The 13,846-nt window shown below is 37.9% G+C and overlaps 1 protein-coding gene and 1 long non-coding RNA gene across 7 annotated transcripts in view; one reads left to right on the top strand and one right to left on the bottom strand.

The window, feature by feature from the left end:
* LOC135083065 (protein ECT2) overlaps nt 1-13,846 on the top strand; it is a 34,187-nt gene that overhangs the window by 3,967 nt on the left and 16,374 nt on the right. For 3 of the 6 annotated variants that reach the window (XM_063977860.1, XM_063977846.1, XM_063977832.1), the window contains exons 2-3: nt 4,672-4,882; nt 12,985-13,120. In XM_063977860.1, coding sequence (XP_063833930.1) covers nt 4,672-4,882; nt 12,985-13,120 — 347 coding nt within the window. Of the gene's footprint in view, nt 1-2,552; nt 2,636-4,671; nt 4,883-8,985; nt 9,359-12,984; nt 13,121-13,846 lie in introns of those variants that run through there. The other 3 variants (XM_063977853.1, XM_063977839.1, XM_063977867.1) reach the window with 3 other exon arrangements.
* Nucleotides 354-1,139, bottom strand: LOC135086556 (uncharacterized). Its single transcript, XR_010260523.1, has 2 exons — nt 856-1,139; nt 354-570 (listed from the first exon to the last, which is right to left on the bottom strand). It is a non-coding gene; the product is annotated as an uncharacterized LOC135086556 (long non-coding RNA).

The following is a 13,846-nucleotide window of genomic DNA, read 5'->3' as shown; positions in this document are numbered from 1 at the left end:
TACTAATTTTATAACTTGACGGTGATACCATACATACTTACATTCCACATTACTATAAATCTATTTCCTCTGTTTGGACTTTTTTAAGGGCTTTAATGTGACAGGATGATAATCTTGTACAATTTATTCCATTATAATAAATTCATTCATCATCATCTCAGCCATAGGACGTCCACTGCTGTAATGCTTTCCATGTTGCCCGATGGGGCAGCAAGGTTCTGGAGTGGAGGCCGGGTACTGGAATACGCAGCGTGGCACGTCCACCCACAAGGTGGACCGACAACATCACGCAGGCCGCTACCAACCAGGCAATAAATTCATTATTGCAGTGTAATATCAAAATAATTCAACCATTATTTACAAAATCTTTATTTGGAAAACTTTTGTTTTACAATAGCTATTGATAATTTCAAACACTAACAGAATTCCATGAATTGGTTAGCCTAGCCTAGCTCCTTGAAGTTTTTTGCTGATTGTTATTGTGAATTTTCATGACAGTGAGCGAGACTTGCTTATGTCTGCTTTAGAATGAAATAATCACTCATAATCCCACACTTCTTCATCCACTGTCTGAAAAAAGAAAGAATATTATTTAAACACAATTATAAATATTACAATTACATAAACAGTTCATAAATAGAAACATTTACTTAATCCTATTTGTATTTTAAGTTTACATACAAAATATTGATCACAGTATTATTACACGGTGAAAGAACTATGTGAAATAAATATAGGAAAGAAGGTGAAAGCTTATTTGTAGGAATAAAGATATTTTTCCTTTTCTCCGGTGCTGTTACTTATGAAAATCAAGATCTGCGGAGTATAGCTAATATTTTAGACTTTGGTACTTACTTTGCTACTTATGAGTGTAACTTTATTTCTCAAATCTCAATAAACTTTCTGACTGCTTCATGTAAGTTGAATAATTACTGTAAACCTCGCATTATGGGGTAGGTAGTGGAGTTCGGTTATTCTGTTAATTTTGAAGACTTCATTCTTTAATACTATCGGTATGATTAGGAATTCTTCATTGTTTTTCTTTAACTTGGTTATCTCTTCGTTTGATATTTTCCGTACTTTAGAAATATTAAAAATAAGACTGGAAACATAAAAATACAATTTTAAAAACACAAACAAATACAACAAGCAGTCGTGTAATGTCAACAAAATTGACATAACTTTTTTTTAATGACGTTCTCACTGCTTTATGATGTGTTTTTAGCCGAATTAGTAGCAGAAATGAACGAGATTGAACGAATGAGCTAAAATATTTCAAGGTTGGCCAACATAATAACGTAATTTTTTTTTAATATGGCAACAATTCGGTTATCACGCGATAGCGGTCGATAGACTTTTCTATCGATGGTCCCATGTTAGGGAAAATGATAAAATTATCTACGTGATCGAAAATTGTCTTATCATATCATGTCATTGTCGATGCGCGCATCTTAGGCCTACAGGCCAGACTTACTGACACCTGCAAAACAAGAAGGCTTCATATTTACACAGCAGTCTGCATATCATACAACTTATTGCCACCTTTCTCTAGTCAAGTCGACCGTGGCTCCCCGTGACCATTTGGTTTTACGTAATACGTTATCTATTGCTCTATCCATTATCTCCTATCATAATCTTGCTAATCTAAACCGCTATCTAATCAGCTATCCATCTTTACCACTGATTTTTGTTCTTCTCAAGGATTGAGGAAAGAAACGTTGAGTTTAACTTCCTCATATTTACCTTCTAGGCGATTCAGATCTTCATTATACGTGTATGACGAAAACACGTTCCACCCAAACTTTTTCGAAAGTTATAAAAATGTTCAGCACATCTGTCGGCTATTAAAAAACACGATATTCTTATTTTCTGGTCTATCTATCACATCCAAATAAGATGAAAAGCCTAGAATACAAAAATTGCGTTGCTGGGAAGATTCGTCGAGCCCATTTCATGAGAGTATTTGAGAGTTCTATTTTGCTTATTAACGCCTGCCTATTTTTATGGCGGGTACGACTTGTGCATCAGTCACAACGATGTAACTGATGTCAAAACGTGTGTTTTTCTCTTGGAAGAACTGCAGCATAGAGAAATAAGATTTTCTTTCTACACCAATTCTGTTTTAATACAAAAGCTTTTGCTGAACATAGTTACTATTCGTTCTCGTAGGACTTCCTCGACGTTTTACGGGACTGTCACTCTTGAACAACCTCTTCGTTTTCTCGTAAATTCCAAACCATTTTCCATTTCGGGAATATGTCATCCTAAATCTAAAGGATTTCAGCGTTTGCTACTAGTGTGGAATATTATAAGCCGTTTGTCTAACTAATGATGCTACCCCATTCTGGCAGAAATCCCGTGACTTTTTGTATCGAATCTTCACATTTTAAGCTTGCAAAACTTAGAGCATGATGGATCAAGTAAAATACGAAGACGTAATTTTTAATCGCATGAGTAAAAATTAAGTTTTTTATCTTTTGAGACTTCGGGACAGTGCTGGACCTATTTTTAGGCAATCTCCTTTTGTTGTTTGAAAATTGCTGCTTTTGCAGATGGCGTAAAGCGTGGTACAGGGCACGCACGCCAACTATGCTAGCGTTGGTAGAGCAACTGCGGTCATACCTCGCTGGAGGATGTGAGTGCGAATGGGTTGCAGCATGGCGTGTTTCATGATCATCGACAGAACCTTATTTCATATTCAGTTGATTGATCAAAACCATTTCAAGTGAATCATGTACATTTTACAAAATGTTTATCATAGCATAAGGATTATTATCATTGATCTACGCTATTATTAGTTACGCGCTTTGCACGTCGCTATGTTAATACTATGACTATGCCTGTTGTAAAAGTGTGCGAAATTCGCCGTCAACCAAGCGTAACTTTAACTTATTAATATGCAAGATAAAACAAATGCATACTTATTTAAAAAAAAAGAAAGACACGTTGTCTTCATACATAAAGATTAGCATGGTTTTAGTCCAATTGTTTTCATAGACTAATGAAGTTTTCCCTACTTACCGAATATTTGTGAGCTAAAACCACCAATTTTTTAACGAATAAATGCAATATAATAGTTTCTCATAGTATTGCATTAATTCATTTGACGTCAAAATTAGACATAGTTGAAACTTCTTCGAGGGTAGTGTCAGATGCCAAGAGAGCCGGGTGTTCCCTATGTCGCAAGCGTGACTCACCGACCCTGAAGCTGAACCATTAACGTGAGAAGCATCCCAAAAGGTCATACAGATATACGTTTCAAATTCGACTGATCGTCCACGTCAGTTTACGAGGGCACGTTGAGCAAACACATGTTTTATCGAACGTAATTTTATTACCTATTTTTGCCTTGTTTGTTTGTGGTTCCGGACATTTGAAATAATAATATTATCCCCTTTTCGTTGCCAGACTCGGGTACTGCATCAGAAGAAGCGCAATGTTTCAAATGTGACATACCTGTTTCAAACTAAATATTGCCCAATTGCATTGCAAACCCACCTCCAGTCATATCCATTTATTAAATAGGATATTGCCGTAGATTAATAAAGCCCGTGGATTTTTCAGGGATTTTTTGTTAAATAGGGATGGTGTCACGCTGTCATCAGCGTTTATTCGTAATTTTTTTTTATTGTTTCGTTAAAACTGATGTTGTAATTTTCATAGAAAGTCAGTTTCCTAAATGCTTCTTTTTATTACGAAACATGGCTAATGTACTATTTGTTGGTCTTGAGAGATTTTAAAATGTAACCATACCGTATACGAATAGCTTTCTCTAATTAACAGAACAGATAATGCATCTCGCTGTCGACGAGGCGTAGTAGGCAAGGTTACACACACAGACACTTAATTGTAATCATTGGAGTATTTTTCAGTCTTATCTCAAGTACCTAGTCACCTCCTATCTGTTTGACACTGTGCTAGATACCTACTTCAGGCGGTATCTGTAAAGTGGTTGCGTTAGTAAATATTATTGATTAGCTTCATGACATTGATACTTAATAATGATAAATAATCCCAACTGCGATTTATAAGATGTTCCTCTAATAGAAAAGGAATTATGAAAAAAAAAACTTCTGTATGCAATGTGGTTAGTTACGTTACGATACCACGACGCTCATATTTCTTATATATGTTACCATTTTGTTAACTGTTGCTATATTATATTTTACTTTTACTAAATTACCTTTTAAGTAAATTATTCCCAAGTTAAGCTTCGCCTCATTACATTCAGAGCACGCGCTCTATTTGTTTGCTGAGTCAAATACCAAAAGGATCAAAGAAGGTTTACCGTGGAAATCAGAGTCTGTTTCTTTTCAACGCAAATTGTCGTAATCAGTTAAACCGTGTATTTGGCGCACGAACGACTTCCTTACTTAATAAGACGTTAAATTCCTTCTTTGGAATTCGCATCGAGCAATATTTAGTTCTGGCCATTGTAAGATTGTGACTGTACATACAACAATTCATCAAGTGCCTACGTCATTCCATGTGCGTCGACACAGCAACAACCATCCTCTATTAACAGTTTAAATATTGTATCTTAGCTAGAGAGCTAACCCGCGTATTGTTTTGATTTAGACCAAGATTGTTGTCACTAAAACTGTAAATATTGTTATCTTTTGAGAGGGCGGTGAGCGCGGTCACGGTGTCACTGACAGGTTACTTTGCCAGCAGGCTCGGCGACGCCGGTGGTGTACATGAATGAGTCGTGCATGGAGTGCGAGCGGGTGCGCGCCGCGTGCGAGCGGCTGGGCGCGGTGGCGGCCGCGCCGAGGCCGGAGGCGCTGCCGCCGCCGCTGCCGCCGCCAGCGCCACCCTCCTACCTCGTCACCAACCCCTTCGACGGAGAACTCTTCGACGCAGCACATAGAGCCAAATACAGGTTAGTTCCTCTGTCGCTCTAACGTTTTTCTATTCTGATATGTGCCACGGCCACGTAGACCAGTTTTTTTTTGTTATGCATAACAAGGCATGTATTTGACCACAATCGCACCTGGTGTTAAGTGGGATGCAGTTCATGCAGTCTAGGTCTAGTCTATCCTAGTTCTAGTCTAAAATTTCAATTACACCTGTCTCTTCTAGGGTTCTTATTGGCCAAAATATATCTTTGGTGTTTTGTTAATGAATCAAAAATGAGACTCGAATTAAAAACTATGTAGAGTCACCTCACCAGCACATCGTAGTATGTAGTATATGGGCATTTCTCTGTTAGCTCGTACAGGTCCCATACAAATGCTGTCCTGGCAATTATTTTTAACATTTTCCAAAAAACCGTGATCCATTTCAAAGAAAATTGACTATTATTTTAGTTAGATAAGGAGTCCCACTGAAATTATTAATATTTTCCGAGTTATTAGCGATTTTCCAAGAAATCATGACAGGGGACTGTTAATTGAGACAGAGGACTGTTATACTTTAAGAAAAAGTCATTTTAAATTGATCAATTATTTATTATTTTATAGCAAATCAATAGTAAACAAAATGTCTTTATAATAAATTTACAGAAATAACAACTTTCCTTAATAAACATTCATATCAAAAATTAACCTTAACCTCTGAGGCACTGAATTCCGAGTACCACCGGTTCCTGCTATTTCATCATCAAATCTTTGAGCGGAATTTTTGGAAAATTCAGGTTCAGCAGATTAAAGATTTTCCGTTATAATGGTCACAAGAAACACTGTTGCAAAAGCAGCTGACACTTTTCATTGTTAGTCATAACATCATTTCAGCACTGGACGTCCACTGCTGAACATAGGCCTCCCGCCCTCCCCCAATGACTTCCACATCGCACAGTTGGTAGAGCGGCCTGCATCCAACGCCTTCCTGCTACCTTTATGAGGTCGTCGGTCCACCCACAAGGTGGCTCGGTGTCGCTTGTCTCTCGCAGCGTTTTCCGGTACATGGCCTCTACTCCAGAACCTTGCTGCCTCATTGTTAGTGTTTTATATTTATTTGGAAAGCCGAGGATGGACCAGGGATGAATACTTGCGACCTGATGCACATATTTGTGCAATTTCAGGCAGAGGACTGTTGCCAGGGGACTGTGTATTTCGGCTAGATTTCACAATATTTACGAAAATGATGTTAAATAGTGTTTTAAGAATCTACCGATCAATTGAGACATAAATATTATATCAATTTATACTTTATTTAGAGATTATTAAGTAATTAATATGCATATTATGACTTACCAGAGGACTGTGTGTGGTGGCAAATCAAGCGCGTGTTCACCTCACAAATGACGCTCTGACACTAAAAAAATAGGCATCTCAACGCCGCATTCGGCAAGGTTGCCTATTTTATAGCAATTGCATTTCATTTCACTCAAAAAAAACATCGTAGCTATTATAGTTTTTTTATATTATGAATTTAAATTTTTGGCAGGGGACTGTATTAAAATTCTGGGGACAAAGTTTACAGGAGTTTACTAAATAAATGAAATTGGTAATGAGAGCTTGTTTTACGAAAATAATATAATTTCATTATTATTCTTTATGCTATGAGCTGCCAGATGTATGTAGTTTCAGTATCTTCTTCGTAAATCTCATTTCTAGGCGGAAATGCAGTGATGGGGACAGCCAGGGGACTGTATTTTTCGGGCTTCAATCGAGTCTAGAAAAAAACTAAAAATAGTTATGGTTCTAAAAACAAAGGGCCCGTAAAGTTTTGGGGTTAAAGTTTCATTACGAGTGTGTTTTTTTTAAATATTTTAATTGCTTTTTGAAAAAATCGGCCGGGACACCCGATTACGAGCTTACAGAGAATCGCCCATATGTTTATTGTAAAATTTATCGTAACACAAAATGATGCCACAGTCAATGCATGTGTGTATGATGAACGAAATCACAATCGTCCGTTTTATTAACCTTATACCATTATTATAGAAATCTACATGACGTGTTCGTCACACAATCAACGGAATTATAATTCTATTGTTCTACTTCTTATTGGTAAATTGTAATTAGCGATAAATGGAAATGGAAGTACACACTAAAGACGATCTAGAGAAATGATGATGATTATGCTCTGTTTGTTGTAACTACTTTTAGACATACATAAAGTATTAGACCAGCACTTTTCTGTTGTTACTTCCAATGATTAAAGAATTAAAGATTCTAAAATTGTTAAATTGTAGAAGTCATACGTCAATTATACACACTATACTGAAAAACATAATAGAGAAGCTGAATTTGGTTTGTCAATAATTGTAAAAACAGTAGCGTTAATGAGAGGGATTGTTATTGACATTTATTTTGGCTCGGTGCGCGGCGGCTTACGAGACTGTACCGAGTGTGACGGATGCTTTGTTTCGCGCTTACGCCTTCGACGCCTTTTTGTCTTACTTTCCTACAGCGCTAGCCTGCTATACATAGCTGCTTCAGTACGCCACTCATGACGTCCATCCATTCTATTATGGTGCTCATTAAGATGTAACATTTGATAATGAAGTTCGTTTGGAAGTTAGCGCAAAACTGACGTATAAACTGACTTGAAATTGTGAAAACGGAACACACGTGGGTGGGTGTAGTTCGCACTTGGCCGTTGATTACTATGATGATTGATGGACTCGTTCGGGATTTTATCGATGGTGATCTTTCTGAACTAAAAATCAATAAATTAGGAAAGCGAAGGAAATTTAAATAGAGACAGGTGAACTTCCTTCGTATCGGTGAAAATCGTGGGTTGTGTTGTATGATGCGTGCGTGAGTCAGATGTCTGACGAGCAACTGAACAGCTTGACGAATTCGCTGCGAGCGTCCCCTTTGGAATGTCCGCGCCATCGCCAGCGTCGTGCTTGCTGGCTCGGCTTACTGGCGATTTACGAGCTCTATAAAAGACCGCCTCCGTCCACAATAGTGGCTGCCTGTCGCGTGCATGTTTCCTTGCCTAATAATAGGCCAAAATTACCCCTAGCAATCGCTTCCACCCCTGTTTCTAATGAGTTCACCTGTTTTCTTTATTACTGTTTGTCACGTAATTTGAGTATTGTCTCCGCTTGTTTATCCTAAACATATTTCCAGTTATGTTTTTCTCCGTATTCGATATGCTATTGAGTCTAAATAATTGAAACTAGTCATGATGTTCATAATGTGATTTACGAGCGCCGATTCAGATGCTTCTTATCGTTGACTGTATTCATTTGCGTTTATTATTTACGAGAACGTAAGTATAGTGTGTATAATTCAGGCGCCTGGATAATAATTTATCATACCAGCAATGCTTGGGCAGACATTCTGATACGTTCCGTTTGAAGTACTGCATTTGGTACGTTATATTGGTTGAACAGTGTTGATGAGATTTAATTGTTTATTGTTGCGCGCATCCCCTGGCTGGCGCATGTTTACTTTTCTGAAAATTAAACTTTGGGCAAGCATCTTATCACTCTTCCGAGGATCTCTGACTCACAGTTATTTGCAAAAATAACAACATAACGCATCAAAATAATGGTTCAGAGGAAATTCCTTTTGACAGAAATGTTTTTTCTGTATTTCTGCGAATCTATTACAATATCATCTTCAAGAACGTTGTAACACAACTGTATCACTATAGCGCACTAAGCACGTGGTCATGTGTTCATTGAAATATTTGCATTATTTCATTATACACATTTCAGTATCTTTGTACGCATGTTGTACTACTGAAACTAGACTGATGGATATTTTCATCAAAGTAAGCCTCTTCCACCTGGTCGTATGTGAATATAGCCTTACGCGCGGGCACATAAAAGCTGTAAAACATGGTCGTTACCTCACCCTGAAATTAACTCGGGGTTGTTTATACACACGGGACGATTCCACTCATAAAGCGGTCGTTGGGTGAGTGTATTTCATGGAAGGCTGTAAATAAAGGCGTGTGTACGTTGAGGGAGCGCGAGGCGGGCGCGGGCGCCGCGCGACGCCGCCGTACCGCGAGGGTCGCCCTTGCGGCCGCGCGACGCTCCTCGCTATTTTCGGCCTCACATTCCTCGCGACTGTTTTTCAATCTAACGTGAAACGCATAACGCGCATGCCGCCTGTGCCTTTGTTTGCGCTCCCGCGATAAACGTACCGATACGTTGACGGTATTGCCGCGGTTTACAAACTACTTTTTTTCTGTGTGTGCTCGATTTAACGACACCTGTGCGGTGAAATGTGCGTGTAGTGTCAAGTATACCAGATAGGATAATGCAAAATAACAGTGAGTGGAACTGGTGCATTGGAAGCGTGATACGGACTAGTGTCTGAGTGGAGTTGAATGTGGCACTGATGGGGCCCACGCGGTTACCACCTACGCCTGAGGAGGAGGAGCCTCCTCAAGATGTTCCTCTGCTTTCATTGATCAAAACTCCGGACTCACCACCGATAAAATGCGATCTGTATGTCCTTTTAACTTATTTATTTCTTTATCGTTTAGCTGTGTTGTTTATGAAATCAATCATTTTCTTTGATTATTATTGCCTGCTTACTACTATTTTGATTTAAAAGAGAAGATATCTATTAGAAAAGGGTATGTTTTTATTTGTTAAATAAAAAGTAAATTAAGTAAAAATGTGCCCAGTTCAGAGCATTAATTTAATATTCCACATTTTCATTTCTAGAAAGAAAATGATAATAATATTATTTTCTTTACTGTAGTAGCTAACTAACTAACCAACTATGTATCATAACAGTAAGTAAAAAAAGTAAAACTTAAAATTATTCAGTGTTTGAAACTTCCAAGTACGAGTATCGTACATAGACAGGCATTTCTATTATAATCGTTTTCTGGTATAGTTAATGTAAACAGGTGTTTATTTATTTATTCATTTGCTACACTAACTAACAAGGTCGGAGTCATAATATGTACTACAAAACACGTTGTAGTCGAAACATATTGTTGATTTTATGAATAGTAAATAGGTAATTACACTTACATTTTCAAAATTTATAGTTAACTTTAGTAGCGGTAAATATTAGTTGAATAGAATACATATCTGCTCGTGCAGATTTTTTTTAATAATGCTAGAAGATAGAACATGATAATTTGAATAGAATATATTGAATCTCAGGTGAGATACGAACCCACGTTACCAGCTTGATACAAGTAAAAGATATTTATAATGTGTCACTCACCACTCGCTAGATTCGTCCTTTGGTTTCAATGAAAACGTCTAAATTTAATCGGCACGATTGTTTACATATTTCATGGAAGTCGAATTTAACTCATCAACTATTTCTATAACGACACGTAGATTGGTCTTGTATGCGGTATCCCGTGACGTCATCTCGAGCGGATGGCCGACGACTCGGCGCGGTCTCATGAAACGCACTTTGTAACTCGAAAGCGTCACAATTCACGACTTCTGCCGCCCACCACATTCATGGGCGGTTTAATTCATGCCTGTAGAGACAAATTGTAGCAGGGCAGGCTAATGATGATGAGAGACAAATTGTGTGCCCTATTAATACGTGTCGCTACCCTTTATTTTCATCTCCGAATAAACAAATGAACGGCTTTTATTGTGCAAAATTGGGTTAAAGCGTTTATGCAGACTCAGTTGGCTCCCATACAGCTAAACGCCGACGTTTATCTTTTAATAACCAATAAATTCGCCTTAATTTCCTCACTTTTCATTAACATGTAAATAATTAATTACTTCTTTCTTTGAGAATGACCTTTGCGTTGCGATTAAATAAAACAAACCGTGAAGATGTCGACTTATTCTTCCGTCCAAAAATATGCCATATTAGAGTTAGACCGGAAACAGTGAACTTTTTCCGGGTTTAATGAATTTTACAACGTTTGCATATTAAGGTAATAGAGATCTTCGTTCCGTTTTCAATCCATCTTTGTCTCTACCTTTTTTTGCATAATTTGATATGTTGAGTATCATGTAGCTCAGCTGCCAGCCTGTCATAATTAAATAACATAAATATCCTTCATTTAAACCTATGGTTTACGACGTGTAATGTTATATCAATCGATGATCAATAGAGCATAACAAAAGGTGACTTGCTATTAGTTATTAGCAGTAATGTCCATATGAAAAGCGTCTATATTTGAATGGAGTATGTTTCCTGGTCCACATATGTTTTTTATCATAACTATGAAATTATTCTGTTGTGATTGAAGACACGGTAATCGTTTCCTTTCTTCCTGGTTTATGTATATTTATTTAATCAAAAGTTGGGAGTGATCGCAAATACAAAGATGATAATATTTTATTAAACAAAAATGTATATTCATTTTACATGTACTCCAAGAGCGAAAATGGTATTTCAGTTATTGCCCATCATTCCCCATCAGCTTTAGACCATTAAAACCCTTGCTCTTTTCTAACGTTACGGAAAGGACTTCATCAGAGTTCGGAGTTAGCCATCCATATGTTAATTCCTTCAAATTAGCAGACTTTTTTCAACATAAGGTTCCGTATGTACGGAGTCCGTACGATCAAGTTGGCACATCAAGCCTAGGACATCTTATACACTTGTATTAGGTGATATTTCGCAATACAATAGTGTATTCCGATGTGCTTTCGACTGTACAACAGCTTATAAATACTCAAAGCATGTATGTTTTTATATGTCCGACTTCGTCATTGGCAAACACAAAAAGTTTTCGATATGCATGATTTATTGTAGATTTAGTACCAGACGCTTCAAACAAAACAACCGTGCTTATTCAATACGCACTTCTTATCTATTTTTCAACGAACATGTTACGATGGAAATATGTGTTTTCATTGGTGGAAATATGAATGAACAAACTACAATGTAATAGGTATTCTTTTAGTAGTACGGGAACATCACGAATTAAATGTAAATGATATGAAGTAATATGTATAAGTAACCAAGTAAGCCGTAGAATGACAGAAGATTTGTACTGTATCTTTTAACGAACGATAATGCTGTTTCACGAGAGGTACAGTTTTTTTCTTGAGCGAACAGAAACTTTGCCTGTATGATACAGTGGTCGTAGGACAGCCTAGGTCAGAAAGGATGGTATAATATTATCCATCAGTGGATGACAATTTTCCTATATTTGTTATAGCATAACCACAACATCACCACGGAAAGACGTAATGCAAGCCTCCCCCACCCGTTATACCGGCGATCTGTAGGCCTAGGATGCGCGCCGTGATAAGCGTTTATCACGCCATTTTATCGATTTTCTTCATACATTTTGACGTCGATAAAAGTTATCACGGCGCGCATCTTAGGTCTACTGGTGAAGTATGCATGGAGCGCAGAACAGGTCGCTGTAAACATCCTTAGGAGGCCTTTGTCCTTAAATGTTCTGCTTTCGGCTACTCGGCTTTCCTATCATTTATTGTGGAAAAAAAACTGTTATGACGGTACTCTTTACCACCAACTCAATTGCGTAGTGGACTCCCTAGTCAATTGCCATAATTTAATGAGTTCTCAAAACACGACACTCCCATAGAGTTTGTATGGCAATGGGGAATATGGCGTCATCAGGTCGCGAACTCAATTGACACGAACAAAATTTAGTTTAGGTATCGGGACTATTCCCACCTCTCGTTCCCACCACTGCAACTCCTGTGAAGCCAGGATCTACAGCTTGACCGCCAATAAAAACCCAACCAGTAAAGGTCAAGTTTGTCCCGGGGGAAAGTTAAACTGTCATTGGACCCGCAACGAAATAAATCAGAAGAACATAGGAGGAATTTGAAGTTAAGGTTCGACAGGTGACAAACAAAGGTTTAGCAACCTGTAAGAAAAGATATGCACCACGGGGGACCTATCTTATGAGCTACCTGCCAATACTATTTTTCACAAAATAGCTTAAAAGCACGGAAATGTTTCTTTGTTGCGACAAGATCGTTATAATAAATTACAGAAACAGATATGTATGTTGTATTAAATTAGGCATTATGTCACGTTCATGTTTCCAAAGATCACACTCCCACAAGATATGATGGGCAGACTGCTCATGACTGACTTCATAAGTGGTTAGTTAGTTAGTTTAGGTATGCTAACTGCAACTGTCCTTTTGTTGCAGGGTGCTGGGCCCGACGGCGGTGCTGCAGTTGGCCGAACGCGACGAGCCGCCGCCCACCAACGCGCGCCCTCTCTACTCCTTCGCCATGCGCGGCGCCGTCATATGCTTCTCCGGATTCCGGAAGAAGGATGAGCTTGTAAGTACCACACGTTTTCAGACACTTACGAGAATCCTACGATTCTACATTGTTCAGACCACACGTGGTAATGCTGTATAGCTTTGGCCACTGGCATACGGAATAGGGAATTTTAGGGGCTACGCAAACGTAGACACTTTTAGTTACCGATACGGCTGACCATCACAGGGAAAAGATAGTGTATGGTGTCAAGTAGAAGCAACTCGGCATAAAAAGTGGCGCAGAGTGGCTGATTTCAAAGAAATATTCACTGGTTGGTAGCTTGTTTTACCACACAAGATATGTGTCTTAAGTTTTTGTACAGCCTTTTACGAATTTGCGAATACATCATAAAGTTTTCTTTTTTACCGATTAGTCCGCCACAATACTGAAACTACGTATTTCTTTTGTTCCTTTTCAACCAAGGCGATTACGTCTATTAACCTTAAACATATAGCATATCGATGTTAAGTATTTAAAAATTCCTTGTGTTATTTTAAATTCGTTAGTATTAGGTAGTCTTGCTTGACGAAACTTTAAATAAAAACAGTAAAGCGTTGAATTTTATTAGTTATGGTAGATTAAACAAATGCATTCATAAATTATATTCCTGAAAAGGAATTTGACCTTCAATTAAACTTACCCTTTTCTTACATCGCCTTAGTCCGTGGTTCTTTTCATGTGGGTTTCAAAAATCACATTTACGCGTGATGGATGTGTTCTTAAGAAATGCGCATCAGTTACTGT

This window comes from Ostrinia nubilalis, chromosome 2 (assembly GCF_963855985.1).
Source record: "Ostrinia nubilalis chromosome 2, ilOstNubi1.1, whole genome shotgun sequence".
NCBI lineage: Eukaryota > Metazoa > Arthropoda > Insecta > Lepidoptera > Crambidae > Ostrinia > Ostrinia nubilalis.
Note: the sequence above shows the minus strand (reverse complement) of the source record. Positions and strands in the feature narration are given on the sequence as shown.